The sequence below is a fragment of the Euwallacea similis genome, chromosome 2 (genome assembly GCF_039881205.1).
Source record: "Euwallacea similis isolate ESF13 chromosome 2, ESF131.1, whole genome shotgun sequence".
Lineage (NCBI taxonomy): Eukaryota > Metazoa > Arthropoda > Insecta > Coleoptera > Curculionidae > Euwallacea > Euwallacea similis.
The window spans coordinates 2250276-2265013 of NC_089610.1; the positions used below are offsets into that span (position 1 = coordinate 2250276).

Below are 14738 nucleotides of genomic sequence, written 5' to 3' on the forward strand. Positions count from 1 at the left end.
TTTTCTTTATTGACGTCAGTAAACGTCAAACGACTAAGCAGATGGGCTTGACGTTTTTTGTAACGTCTTTTGATATTTTTTTATGTGAATTTTAAACTTTATACGAGAAATATTGTAATTTTGTGATTTTCTGGCCCTGTGGTAAGCATAAATTCTTTTGACAAAGCATTTCTTTCAAAAAACCTCTTTTACATTGAAATTTTCATTCATAAAACGGCTTGTTTATTAGCTAACGCCGGAGCACTGGCGCTACTTCCTGTACCGTTCGTATTCGGTTGTGTTGTTGTGTTGTATTTTTCTTGGTTTTCTGCATTAGTAGCCTTGATTAATCAACAGAGGAATTATAAGGTATGATAACTACGAACTAAATTTAATTTGTAATTAGAAATTATTTTGGGTGGCCAAAAAAACGCGGTAAAGCAAGGGTGTGTGACGTGTGACCCCGTGTCACCTAATGCCTCCATACTATGTTTTTCAGGGATTCGTATATTAATTATTGCTATTAGTTTCTTAAAGCTCAAAATACATTTGTATGAAATATCCAAATAGTTAGGGCTAATTTAAGGAATATTTCTTTCCCTTTGTCCATGTGTTTTTACAATGAATTTTTGCTATTCAATAACTACTGGATTTGCTTATTAATTTTTATTATTAGGGAAGTTCAAAGTACATTAGATTATATTTTATTAAATATTGATTCCCATTTTCCCACATAGAATATTTTAGAAAATAGTTGAAATAAGAAAGAAAGTTTCTATGAATATGAACCCAGAAATAAGTTCTAAGAGAGCTAGAGCCATTTGAAGATGACACCCCATAAATGGTTTTTCTAAATATCTTGGATACTATTTAAACTGTTTGAAAAAATCTTGGTACTGGGAAGTTCGTTTTATTATAATCGACTGTTGATACTTCAATTTTATTTTTATTTTGAGGAGTACTGCACAAAGTGGGTAAATTTTGATGTTTATGTAGAAGAGCATGATAACTCTGAAAAATGACTAAAGATTTTCAATGGTCTTTTCTTCTAAAGCTAGAAGCAAAAATTTTACTCTATCTATTTTTGGTAAATTTACATTTTTTAATTGTTATGTATGTTAGTTAGATAAATATAATTGTTACATTATTAAAACCCTATTTTGAGTAAATAAGGATGATGATAAAGGGGAAAAAGATTTTTTTAATTTCATAATTTTTTCAGTAATCACATAGTTATATTTTTTTAAAATAAATCTTAGTTGATTCAAGCATCATCGGAAAGAGGATATGTTGGAAATAGTATGCATCAAATTTACTTTTTTTACAAAAATCCTTTTTATCATAAGTATAGTTTACTAATACATTACGTGTTTTGCTGGTTATTTAATTAACAAGTTGACAAAAATTCGATGCTGATTATGCTGTCTTAAAATATCTTATGGAAACTAAGAAAAATATCTGTTGAAATGTCTTATTAAAAGTAACGTGACTACTACGTTGCGTCTAAAACATATTTCAAGCGGTATCCTGAAAAAAGATAATCTGATAATTCCATCCTTGTAAATTAAAATACACCAAGCCAAGGCTGAAAACTTACAATATTGAAGATTTTATTGTAATAGTCAACATTGTAAGTTTTTGGTCTTGGCTTATTTTAAATATTACTGACTAAAATATTTTCCTGAGGCAACGCTGGAATGATTATTACTTTGTATAAACCCTTTCAACATAATATAATTTTCTTAGTTTTTATAAGACCTTTTGAGGATAAATGAGACTAAATGATCAGCATATCAGGAACAGAAGTTTGAGATTTCCTTCTAGCAGATAATATATATACACACGTCGAAGCTCTGGTGGATGAAGCTGTATAAGATCTTAAACGAATAAATGTTGTTCCCTTTGACATATAAATAGCGTAAAAATCTCTACATTTTTTTCAATTTTATTGCTGTTGGAATAATCTTTAGGTGACCAAACATTTGATGCGTATTTGAGATGCGGTTTTACTGAAGAAATGAATAATTTTATAATGTGATATTATATTTATTTTCACATTCATGTCTTTACTGTTATGAATAGCCAAGCCTAACATTTTAAAACTATTGTTTGTAATATAGTTAAATTAATCCTTAAATTCAAAGTTGCACTGAAATCTCACACCTAAGCCCTTGACCCCAATGCACAATACCTTCTCAATTAACAATGTAATAATCTCCAGTAATAATAATTCATTTCCTCGAATAAAACAATATTTTTCAATATTTACTAACATGGTGTTGTTCTTAAACCACACTCTTGAGGATACTGTATAATTCAACCGCTCCAATAGTCCCTATTTGTTTATGAGATATTATTTCCAAATTTAAAATTATAGTGCTATGTATAGGTTGTCCAATGCCAAAGCCAATGCATGTCATAACGCTGAAATTCAGCAGTGTTGTCGGTTGCATGATTTACTGAATATTTCTTATACGAATGATAAAATAAAAAATGTTAAAACGAACAAATATACGACACATTTGACGACACCATCACATCGCGTTATCAAATAATTGTCGTTCACCTAGAGACGAATTCCTCGTTGAAAATCTTTCGTATTTTGAACTTAAGAGGGTTGGCAAAGAAATCACATGGCTTATGACGTGCATTGGTTTTAGTACTGGACAACGTATATGTAGTGTTTAAGAACACTTTTTACCCGCTAAAACCCAAAAGAATATTTTCTTAATTTCCTAACTTTGAAACCCTTTCAAACCAAATTTCTATGATATCTATGGGCAAGATAACAAGACGCATACGGAAAAATATCAAGAGGTACTTTTGGTAATTTATCCGAATACCAACTTATTCAATTCAAGATTCCAGTCAACTCATGTTAAATTCATTTTCTAATTTAATTACAGACAAAGCAGTCGAAGTAAGATAAGCTATAAATATTTCTGAATAATGGCACCGGCAAAAGCGTTAAGCAAGATAACTACTAACATTACCACAAGGAGTAAAACACAGTGCGAGAATACCAATCCTAACAAAGTAGTAGATAAACATGTGCGAGGCAAGAGAAAAGCCGATTGCTCACCTTCGAAAGATAAAGCAGTGAAAAGGTCTGCTTTAATAAATTTAACTAACAATTACAAGAAGATAATCGAGACTAGGGTGAGTAATTACTTAAGTTTCCCTTATTTATCATATACCGTGATAAAGAAATATAAATCTTATTGCATCTCGTTACTTGGGTTAACTTTGTTACCATATAAACACCTGAATTAGTACTACACATTTAAAATGTATTAACTGAATAAAAAGTTAGTTAGGCCTTGAACTGTGGTCAGAACTGTCGTGTAAATATTTACTACACCCTGTTCAATTACATTATCATTCAATAATTTATCAACTTCTTTTCTACCTAGGTAACGAAACCCTCAAAACCTATCACAGTCCAGGCCAAAATACTTCCCACAGTGAAAACGGTGCAAAAACCGAAACAAAACGAAAATCTGGCGCCTCCGCCTGCCCCAGTGGTTAACAAAATCGTGACCAGAGCAACTGTGAAAAATATCGTGCATTGTGCCACTCACACAGCTGTCAAACCTAAAGAGGCGAATAAGGAAAACACAGCACTAGTAGCAGTCACTACTAAAAAACGTCTCAGTAATGAATTCGAAAAGAGCGATGGGTCACTATATAGTACCGCATTGGAAGAGAGGTATGTGTGAGTATTCTTTTGGGGATTTCCCAAGTAGACGAGTATGACTTGCGTCGTTACTCCCTGATCCCACACATGGCTTTTAGTAACAACGATTCTACATACTTCAGTGCCAAAAGGCCCACGACTAGAGCGTTAAAGCTGCGGGCCAGTTCGTCATCAGCTATCGATGATGGCGCCAAATCCATAAGTAACTTGTCGTTTGTGGCTCTTCAGCTGCAGACCAAACTAAACTTAGGCAATCACGAAGTGCCCGAAGGAGTGATTGATTATGATAAGGAGAACTGGGATGATATCTATCAGGTGTCGCACTACGCCATGGACATTTTCAACTATTACAAGGAAAAGGAGGTAGAATATTTCAATTGATTAAATTTCTATAATTGATTTTTTTGAAACAATGCAGAAAGAATTTCCCGTTGGAGATTACATAGATAAACAAATATGCCTTTCCAAGTGGATGAGGTCACTTTTAGTCGACTGGATGGTTGAGATTCAAGAAAGTTTTGAACTTAACCATGAAACTCTGTACTTAGGAGTTAAGGTAACAGGCATTTCTTGCATGGGTCAAGTTTCTATGCTGTATTTTTCAGCTGGTCGATATGTATTTAGACCGGGTGACGGTTTCGAAAGAAACCCTACAATTGGTAGGGGCAGCTGCCATGTTCGTGGCTAGCAAATTTGACGAAAGGATTCCCCCCATGATTGACGACTTTTTATATATTTGTGACGGAGCATACACCAGCCGGGAAATGATCAAGATGGAAGCAAATCTGTTGAAAGTCGTCGGTTTCAACTTGGGAATACCTATTAGCTATAGATTTTTAAGGAGATATGCAAGGGTGAGTCTTTATTTTTACATTTTTAGTGAATTTGGTGGCGGTAGAAACGAGATAGTTTTGGTGGATTTTTGTACTTTATGAAATTTGTTTGTACACTAAGTACCACTTAATTCCTCAGAATTTTGTTTGGAAGAATATTCATATCTATACTGTGAAGACGTAAAGGTAGGAACTCGATAAAATATGTATGGAGCGAAGGAAAAGAGTTTTCCAAAGCGTCAGTCAATCTTAAGAGCATAGTCTTTTTATTTAAATTCGCATGGAATTGCATGATCTACTGATCATACTTTTAATTTTTAATTTAAAATTGAAATTATACTTGTGCATTACATTTATCCCATTTATATTTCTCAATATAAACCTATAAATTCCAGTGTTCGAAAATCACTATGAATGTCCTGACCTTAGCAAGATACATCTTAGAATTTAGCCTGATGGAGTATGAAACAGTTACAATCAGAGACTCACTGTTAGCATCTGCTTCTTTGTATTTATCCTTAAGGATGAAAGAGATCAGTGGCTGGACACCCACCTTACAGTTCTATACTGGTATGTTCTTTTCTAGAATTTCTTCGAGTCGAAGGATATTTACTTTTATTTCAGGCTATGAACTAAATGATCTGAGGAACACAGTGCTCCTCCTAAACAGAGCTATCAGCAAGCCTCCGAAATCGCAATTAATGACAGTACGAAATAAATATTCTCACAAAATATTCTTTGAAGTAGCCAAAACGCCTTTACTCAGCGATGCAAATCTCTTTTAGATTAGCTGTTGCATTCCAACCCCTTATCACCCAATCTGACTACTGAACATTTTATGTTTTTCTCTACATTTTATTTTACATCCATTATTATAATGTTGTGTAATATATGGATTTTTAAGTTTTATTAAAAAGATTAATTAACAAGTTTTGATGTCTGAAATAATGTTTTTTTGTGCTTTTCCCCCGAAACTTCATAAGGTATTCGGGGAAAATTTCGTATTTTGAAAGGAAATCACAGACATTATTTTATTGTGTATATAGTGCGTCCCAAATTAGTTCTACGTATGTGCATGGAGGTAACCATAAGAGATACAGGGCCAGTTAGATGAAAAAAGTTTTAGAGAATTTTACGAGAAAAACATATCTGGTTTAGAAATTGCTTAAAAAACTGCAGGGCAAAGTTTGACATAGTGCCTCACTCTTTTCTATTATTCTAGAAAACGATAAAACCTAAACGGATTTTTAAAACAAGTACGAGTTTCTTATAAAATTCTTCTTTAAAATATTTCCTATTTAACCGACTTTGTATTTTTATAGGGCAGATATCCCCATACTTGTAGAACCAATTTGGGACACACACATTACAATTTCTGTCTTTGGTAAGTGTGAATGACATGTATTCTTTAGGAATACGAATAAGAATCCAAAATTTTTGCAATTGAAAACCTGCAAAGAAGTGAATTGTAAGGTGTTTCCCATATGCTGGAACACCCGGAGATTACTAATGTGTCGGTTTTTTATTAGGTAATTTTTGAGCTATTTGAGGATATGATAATTAGCCCATTTATTGGTGTACTTTGTTACGTTTTAATTAATAAATAATTCTTATCCTGGATATAACAAGTTCTTATTTATTATTTATATATTCCTTACACAGGATGTCCTTGAATTTACTGTACAATACTTGACCAAAAATTCCTGAACCAAAAATAAGGTGTTCTAGGCAAACTTACCTATAGTCAGTCCCAAAAGCTTACGTACACCTTAGAAAATTAGGATTTTTGAGTATTTAAAAAAGACAGTTTAATTACCAATTTCTAACATAAAACTGTTTTATAATGATAGATAAAATATGTAAATTCAAATTTGTTTTAGTTTCATATTTGTTCATTTGTAACTTTTAAAACATAATTAGGCATAACATAATTAATCTCAAACGTCTATGTACAGTTTCGACTTTCTGCTAATAGATTACTAAAACCACGGAAAAACAAAATTTGTTTAAAAACTCAAGTATGGGAATTGTTTCCTTTGTTATTGTACAATACAATATAGCGCTATATTCGACAATATTGGTGATAAGTGTTTAAAATGCCGCGAAAAGAAATTGCTTTGTTAATTCCTAACTTAATAGTGAAACTAAGAAATTCTGGAAGATCATATATTGAGATTGCGAAAACTTTATATTTAAAACGCAGCACAGTTCAAACAATTTTTAAAAATTTTATTATAAACAGCTAATTTGCTGATAAACCTTCTTCTGGTCGCTCCAAAAAATTAAGTGATCGATATTGTAGGAAAATTTTAAAAATGTCATAAATTAAGAAGAAAAAATTATAGTGCCATCTCAATTGATTTGTAGAACACCTATGGAAGTAGAAAGTACCAAAGAAACCCATTCTTAATCAAGTTCCCAAAAAATAAACGGTAAGAAAACCTTCTGGAGGTCAATTGAGAGGTAGATTTATGTTTATATATTTATTGCAAATATTGAAAAAGTTGTCTTCATAAATCAGATATGTGCTATTAATGAAAATTACAAGTTCTGGACAATTTGGTGAAGGAAAAGTTTTGCCTGCAGCATCGCCACTTAATACTTATGATTATTGTTTATTAAATTATAATTATTATGCAACTCTCGCGAACCTAACAAATAATAAACAAAGAATATTAAAAAAAGATGTTTTATTAAAATTAAAAAAAAACTATAATAAATCGAATCTTTTATTTACCTTATTTGCGAACCATCCTATTAAAGAACAAACAGAAAAAAAATTATAATCATAAATATTAATAATAAGATTTATCTCTAATTTACAAGAGAAGAGGCATAATTTTTGTCTCTTTTGAAACTTGAAATGCCAATATATCGGGATCGCTTGGGACAATTGCCTTGAAAAATATCTCAAATCTATCCTTTCGATGCTCTCCACAATCCTATGCAATTGCTTTACAAAATGTTTTTTGATTATACAATTTAATTAGTTTCCTACAAAGGTCATATATTTAAAAAAAAACGAATTCTGAACACTTTCATGAAAGAAGAGATGTCACTATAGGATCGCAATATGATGCTTATAGCTATTGTTCATAAGAGGATAAAATTTATAAGCTCACACATATTATTCAGTCCCCGAAGTTATTGTTTTTATTAGACTAAGACAAAATGTTAAGGTTGATAGACGTTTTATCTATATTATATTAAACACAGTATGTATATTAATTATTAACATGATATATTTAATATTGTATGAAATTCTAAATTAATATTGTTCTCGAAAATGCTCAGACTCCTTTGTCAACCAAATTCTCTTTGCAATAAAAAATGTATTTTTTATTCCATCGGGGTATGTTTGCATAATGAAACTGCTACCTTGAATTTGCAACTTTTTCTTCATTTTACTAAATTTGAAAATATCTCATGTTACTCCTATCGCGTATCGTTTCCAAGACCTATCAGCTGTACCTTAACAAAAAACAGGTAATAAGTTTTTTTGTAAGTTTTCGTACCATCACTTCGTAGATGATTCACACGAAAGTTAGTGTGGCGATGAACGAGATGTTCGTAATACACGCTGCTTTAATAATAATCGGGATAATCGGGTTTTCTTTTCTTTTAAAGATTCATGAAACAGTCCCTTAGTATATCTATGACTTAGTGAAAGAAAAAAATGGATAATGTTTAACTGTCACTTATTGAATTAAAGCGAATGTTGCTGAAGTGATTCTGGTGCACGCATTTAGCGCTTAGGGGTGAGTTCTGATTGTTGTTTTTTGTGGCTTACGGTTAAGTTTTGTCAGATCAATGAGAACGACATAATTAGAATTTTAATTAAAAGTCGAAATTAATTGCAATTTAGGACCATCTTTGGACGTAGCCGAATAATAATACAGCATCTTGAGGTGCTTCAAAGATTTTAAAAAAATTTTCCAGGAATTAATCCTATTTTTTTAAGGTTGAAATCTCAAGTGTGTATGCCTTTGCTTCAAGTCGAAATTAATTCGCAACTCTGTTTTTAAGATTTTTTCCAGGAATTAATATTGGATTATTTTAAGGAATTAATGCATGAATGAATTGCAAGATATCGTAAATAATTTTTTTTGTAAAGAACCTGTATGACTGGTGCAAAAAGTTCACAAGGGATAAAAAAATTTCAAAATACAATTGGGTTGTGGCAGAAAAAAAATTAGTCATTCGCACAAGGGTAACAAAAATACAAATTTCTAATTATGATTCACTCACCATTTTTAACATTTCCACGCATAAAAAAAAATTATGTAATAATTCTTAGTTCCATAATTATATAATGAAAATCGATAAAAGCGCCTAGCAAGTATTTCGAAGAATAATATTAATTTGAAAAATTTTACGTTCTGTGCTGCAAAACGAAGCAACATTGGATATAGGTAAATTTGCGTAGAATGCCTTATTTTTGGTTAAATGTTGTATAGTTATTTCAGGGACACTCTGTATGTCGTCATTTTGTTAATATGGGTCAAACTTTCTAAATCATAAATTTGATATACAGAATGCTATCATGAAGTATCACCTGAACGTTTCAGTGAATAATAATTATGTCATAAAGCCCATTTAAAAACTGTTGAAAACGTGTCTATTATTATCTCTTTCCTGCGTTGCCTTCTTATTCTATTCTATCCTATTGCTAACACACCTAATTCAAAATTGTGTCTTGTTAAACCAAAGTCAACGTGGCACCCGTGCCATTTGCCGCGGAACGTTATATTTATTGTTTTTTGCTTATGTATCTGCGGTCATACATAAACGCCCTTTTTTGGGCACTTAAGCTGGCACCACATTTTTACTCAGATTTGTAGATGTTGTCCAGCTCACATAATAGTTTACCAATACACCACATTAGTTATATTGTACTTAGGAAGGTTGTTGGTTATACGCAAAACAATGTTTCTGAGACTGCGACTTCAGGGTGATCTCAACATGTTTATCCAGTCTACAACCACATATGTATGTATATATATTGGTGACCGCCTTGCAGAAGCACCTTAATTTGGCTTACGAGAAGGATCAAACATACTTCTGATCCTTTACGCTGGACTAACCATCAACAGTAATTTTATTTATATATTAACTATGGAATAAGCTGTATGAACCCAATTCTTTTTTAAAAGACGATAATGTCCCTTATGTTATGTCTATGAACATTCACCATTTTTTGGTAATATACTTGGAGAAATTGTAGTACCAATTATCCTCAAAAAATGGTTGCCCTGTATAGTATAACTTTCACTTCTTTTCTTTGCAAGAGCTAAAGTTCTATTCAGGGTTGGTCTTAGCAAGTCTGGAGTTCTAGGCGAAATTTTGAAATACTTCGAATTATTTTCAAAATATTAGCGAAAGTTCCTCCGATAGCTTCTTCAGGAAATCTTGATGAAAATTGAAAGGGTTACAAATGACGAGACATGTTGATAAATATTTTTTCTATTATCAAAACGTTATATTTCATTCAATAAAAATAATTAGAGGAATAAAGAACAAAGCGGCGATTAAAATTTTATATAAAATAACCTATATTTAATATAAAACCGTGAAAATAAAAAATAATATCACTTTGGTCGAACAAATATTCCTTTACCGCTTGAAGTAAACATTTTCAGAAATTATGCAAGTCCCCCGGAATTCAATTGTCGCTAGGATGTGCTTGGATCACTATTACTAACTTCATCCCTCCGCAACTTCCGTTGGCACTTTGGACATTTCATATTTTCTTCACGTTTCCAGCACTTCAAGTGGTAGCACGCAGCACAAGTCGTGCACCGAGTGACAAATTTCATTTGCCATGGAAATATAATTTCGCTTGTTTTGCACAGTTCGCAAATGTAACCTCTAGCAAAACAAAGCTGAAACATAAACTCCATGAACATTTTAGTTGTAACTACAGGGATATATTTACTTTACACTCTGAAGTATGGCGAAGACAAATATCCACCAAAAACTTAAGTTTTGTCTTTAGCTCCCCATTTTTTATATTAACTAGATCATCTATAGAGTACTCGTCGGGTTTTGAGAGAAAGTACGCCGGCAAATCTCTGTCCAGTCTTTCTTGTGCTCTAAAATTTACAATATTTGTAGGGAAACATCTAAATAAAATCTTATATTATTAGCTTACACTTCCGCAAATCGACACGTATAAATGTATTCTTTGATATAGCACAGCCCTAGGCGATATTTCCGGATAAATTCTATATTTTTAGAAAACTTTTTAATGTCTTTGTTAAGGTCGAAAATTCGGAACAAAGGATCACCGTACATTTGTTCGAGAAGTTTGAAAGAAAATGTTGAGACTGGATATCTAAAATGCAAAGTCTATTTGTGTAGTTGCACACAGTGAAGTAAATTTTCAAAACATTGTAAATACTCACCGTCCAAAGTCCCATTTATATAAAATTCGAGACGGTATCAAAGCCACTTGATTCTTATGGCACCCAGTGCAAAAATATTTTCCTAAATAATTGCAATATCGATATCTAGAGGCATATTGAGCGGCCACTGTCATCCCACACCCTGCGCATTTATAGTTCTGTTTCTCTATTAACTCCTTGCGCCTGAAATTTGTCTTCTAACCAAAAATACCATGCTTTGCGAAATAAAAAGTGAAAAATATAAGCCAATAATTAATGGTGTAACACCATTAGAAATTGTTTTAAGTTTAACATTTACTTACGATGGTGGAGGTAATAAAGTAAGAACAATTTGCGGACGTGGTGGGGCCCAATCTCTAGTGCCGCGCAAAGGAGTGGAAATGCCTTCATGGCTGTCAGGATCTACCGGAAAGCTCTTTGGGAGTGGCAGCAGAGCCTGAGGAGCTTCCTCCTCGGACACTAACCATTCCAAATCTGAAGCTCTAAAATGAGTAAACATATTTTGTCTATTAATAAAAACTTTTTTAGGAATATCTAGTACTGTTTGTAGGTGAATTATCTATTAATTACCGAATAGGGGGGTTATTCTGGAATTGAGAAGTGATAAATATGAATATCATCACGCATTGACTCAAATTTTTGATAAACACCCAGCATTTGAAAGAGAACTTTACGAGGGTTTAGATATGAGAGAATAATGGTCTAAAACAATCCCACTATACAGTAACCGATACCATCACTAACTTTGGTAGATGTTTCTCATTAAATTTGCTAATCAAAGACAAAGCCACTCCCTCGGCACTTAACACATCCGAAGGCGTAACCGCTGCTACAATTTCGGAAGAGCCATCCGGTGCGCCTCTCGGTTTCTTTAGAATGTCAGCATCGGAATAAAGAGACGCCATCGACATTGAAAGGCCTATAATAGGATCTTTAGCCATATTCTTGTGTTTGAAAAACTCAAAACCTTGATTCTCTTTAAGACTATTCGCTTCGTCAATTTCCAAATCGTCTACCTCTTCAGAGCTACTGCAATATGAGGGCGAATCTCCAGGAGTTGAATTAGGACTCACGGTTGTTGTAGCTGAAATAATGCCATGTTATTATTGAAATTACATTATTTCGAAAAGAACAGTACAAAATTTGTTTAGTTTATTTTATAATTTGTGTGCTTTTCAAGAACTTACTATCAGTCCTTCCATCACCCAACAATCCTCCATGCCAACATTTCCATCGGGTCTGCATCATCCTTCCTCTCCTCAATCGAATTCTCTGCTTTAGATCTATTGACAAATCGTGTTCTCTGTCTTCACTATCATCGCTATCCGTCATTAATTTGTCAAAATAACCCATGTCTCGGTATTGACACTTCAATTTCTCCATCGCTGATATAATAGCTTCAGACACACTGAAATGCGCGTTTTCCCTATCCAATTCAGCGTTACTACGTGCTAATTTACTGGAAGTGAGGTAAGAAACGATGCTTTGGCCTTTTATTGGTCTGGGAAAGTAGTCTTGGCCTGTGGACATTGGCTGGATACTCATGCCTCCATCTTCGATAAAACTTTTTGGTTGGTGACGGCTGTAATCCTTTTCTCCTAGATGTAATAAGTAAGTACATGCAATAATACTGTGCAGCAGCATATCTTGGATAAATTTATCTGTTTTCACATGTAATATTTGGATCTACATCTTTAGGAAATGCATGATTTGCGTTTTTAGGAACCACCTTTCCAAAACCTCATAAAAATAAATTGTTTTAACTGATTTATTTTCCTCATTATTTTTATATTATTCTCATCAAAATCAATAGTTTTGTCTGAAATGTATGTCTGGGCACCTTTTTATATTTAAATAATTTGCAATAGCATCTATGTGGGTAACTTTACTTTAAACTTACCTTGCCTGGGTAAAAAACTATATTCCACCATAGACAATGGACTTTGTGAAAAAAATCTCTTTTTCTTCTCACATTTTTTATCATATGAGGAACTTGGAGATCCATATTCATCCCTTGCTGTAACACCACTGCTCTGGCTGCTACTCAAAGGAGGAGTATATTCAATGATATTACTATTATTTATTATGATGGTTTTAATATCTATTGGCTTAGGTTTCAACTTTCCAGAAGATTTTTTGAGACTAGTCTTAGGAATTGTTTGCTTCAGCACTTTATAGTCCACTTTAAGCTGACTTGGAGAGATTTTTCTGCTGTGAATTGGGGTGTTTGGCATAGTTTTGCTCTCAAAATGAACCCTTTTTGCTGTTTTAATTGAACTGTCAATCTGCAGTGCTGGGAGACTTGACCAAGGCTTCAATTTCCCTATTACTGTATTTTTTATTTTCTGCTTTGACTTAGAACTATTATCAACAACTTCTCGTAAGGCACCAGTCATAATCTTATTAACAGAATATTTAAAGTGACTATCAGGGAGTGAAGAACTCCTACGATGTGTCTTGACAAATTCTTCAGAATTTGTATTTTTTAAAAACAAACAAGGATTTATTTCAGACAGGTAAGCTGCACGATTTTTCTCTACAGCTCTCAAACAAATTAATGTGGCTTCAGCATATTCTTTTTGGCATAAAAACGCCCATGGGTGGTAGCAGGAGTGTAAATGAGATTCATCCATTAGCAGCCATGAGAGCTTAACAAAGAGGGAATAAGATTCCAAGCTTCGAAAGAGCCAAATGTGCGATTTATCATTTTTTAAAATGGCTGGCACATGAGAACGATATTCACAGTCAAGGGCAAAATATGCATTTGAGGTATCTGGTTGTAGCCACTCGAGCCCTTTGATGAAGTTATAGAAGGTGCCCTCCTATTGAAATATTAATTAATGATTATTAAACCATTAATGAAACCTTACTTGAGATGTATGCTTGCTTCCATGTTGAAAAATTTTTTCCAGGCACAAATAAAGTCGATTTAAACCTCCATAAATAGACCACACATTCGCCACTTGAGCTACCAATAGGCCTTCAACAGTGCTTTTTAAGCCATGCAAGTATTGTTGATAAATTGCAGGATCATTGGTACTCGTAGAAGAGGAGGATTGACTCATGGTAAAACTACAAATCTATTCAACAGTTTTGCTGCAATACTTTTATTTATTTAAAGGTTTTGGTGTCAACAAAAATGCCATTAGAGTTTGTAAACGTAAACACAATATTAAAGATAAGTATGTTAAGTATTTAAATGTACCTTTGGTTTTAGTATTTTGGCTCTGAATTTTTTTCAAATTAGTACAGTGTGTGGCTTCCATATATGTAACATTGATGAGATTTTTTAGCTTCCTACTTATCCTAATAAATGTTCGAAAAAAACCAAAACATTTTTAATTTTTTATAAAATACATTTTAATTTATGGATGACATTGACAGAAAATTCTTGTGAACTTGTCAATTTGACGTACATTTAATATACCTCAATCGTTTCTATAAGAGCTCTCTTGGGGTATTTGACAGGACCTGTCAAATTGTTATAATCATAAGAGTGAAATCAATTTTAAGGATTTTTGGTCATTTTTTTTACATTATTGAAAAGTGAAAATAATGTTTTTGAACATTTCCTTGTTTTTGTGAGCTCAAGTTTTTCAGAACATAATTTTTTCTTATTCGAGATTCTTCTTTTTTTTGCTAAGAACTTAAAATACACATTAATACCTTTCCACATGTTTCCGTTTTTTAGCAGACTTTTAAACAAACTTCCGTATAGTTGACTAAAGAACACAACTTCCAATTAATTGATCCGTCAAAACATTTAAACTTAATATTGGAAACTGGAAGCTCACAAAAAAGTTTCCACTGTTACATTTTTCTCCT

At 32.7% G+C, this 14738-nt stretch overlaps 2 protein-coding genes across 7 annotated transcripts; one reads left to right on the top strand and one right to left on the bottom strand.

Moving 5' to 3' along the window:
* The first annotated feature begins 23 nt into the window (after positions 1-23).
* On the top strand, positions 24-6123 carry CycB3 (cyclin B3). Of its 4 annotated transcripts, none has more exons than XM_066405342.1 (8): positions 24-141; positions 2886-3138; positions 3393-3694; positions 3775-4039; positions 4095-4232; positions 4282-4530; positions 4905-5079; positions 5134-6123. In XM_066405342.1, the coding sequence occupies exons 2-8, from the start codon at positions 2929-2931 to the stop codon at positions 5292-5294; spliced, it is 1500 nt and encodes a 499-aa protein (XP_066261439.1). In that variant the 5' UTR covers positions 24-141; positions 2886-2928; the 3' UTR covers positions 5295-6123. The 4 variants fall into 4 exon arrangements, with proteins under 4 accessions (XP_066261439.1, XP_066261441.1, XP_066261440.1 ...); XM_066405344.1 differs by having other exon boundaries at positions 3799-4039; XM_066405343.1 differs by having other exon boundaries at positions 3393-3688.
* Positions 6124-10000: 3877 nt separating this feature from the next.
* On the bottom strand, positions 10001-14250 carry Rubicon (run domain Beclin-1-interacting and cysteine-rich domain-containing protein rubicon). Of its 3 annotated transcripts, XM_066405945.1 has the most exons (11): positions 14119-14250; positions 13784-13993; positions 12814-13735; positions 12101-12511; positions 11881-11997; positions 11658-11832; positions 11216-11395; positions 10914-11096; positions 10661-10843; positions 10445-10601; positions 10001-10391 (listed from the first exon to the last, which is right to left on the bottom strand). In XM_066405945.1, the coding sequence occupies exons 2-11, from the start codon at positions 13976-13978 to the stop codon at positions 10182-10184; spliced, it is 2733 nt and encodes a 910-aa protein (XP_066262042.1). In that variant the 5' UTR covers positions 13979-13993; positions 14119-14250; the 3' UTR covers positions 10001-10181. The 3 variants fall into 3 exon arrangements, with proteins under 3 accessions (XP_066262042.1, XP_066262041.1, XP_066262044.1); XM_066405944.1 differs by lacking the exon at positions 14119-14250 and having other exon boundaries at positions 13784-14024; XM_066405947.1 differs by lacking the exon at positions 14119-14250 and having other exon boundaries at positions 10231-10391; positions 10450-10601; positions 13784-14024.
* Between the last annotated feature and the right edge of the window lie 488 nt (positions 14251-14738).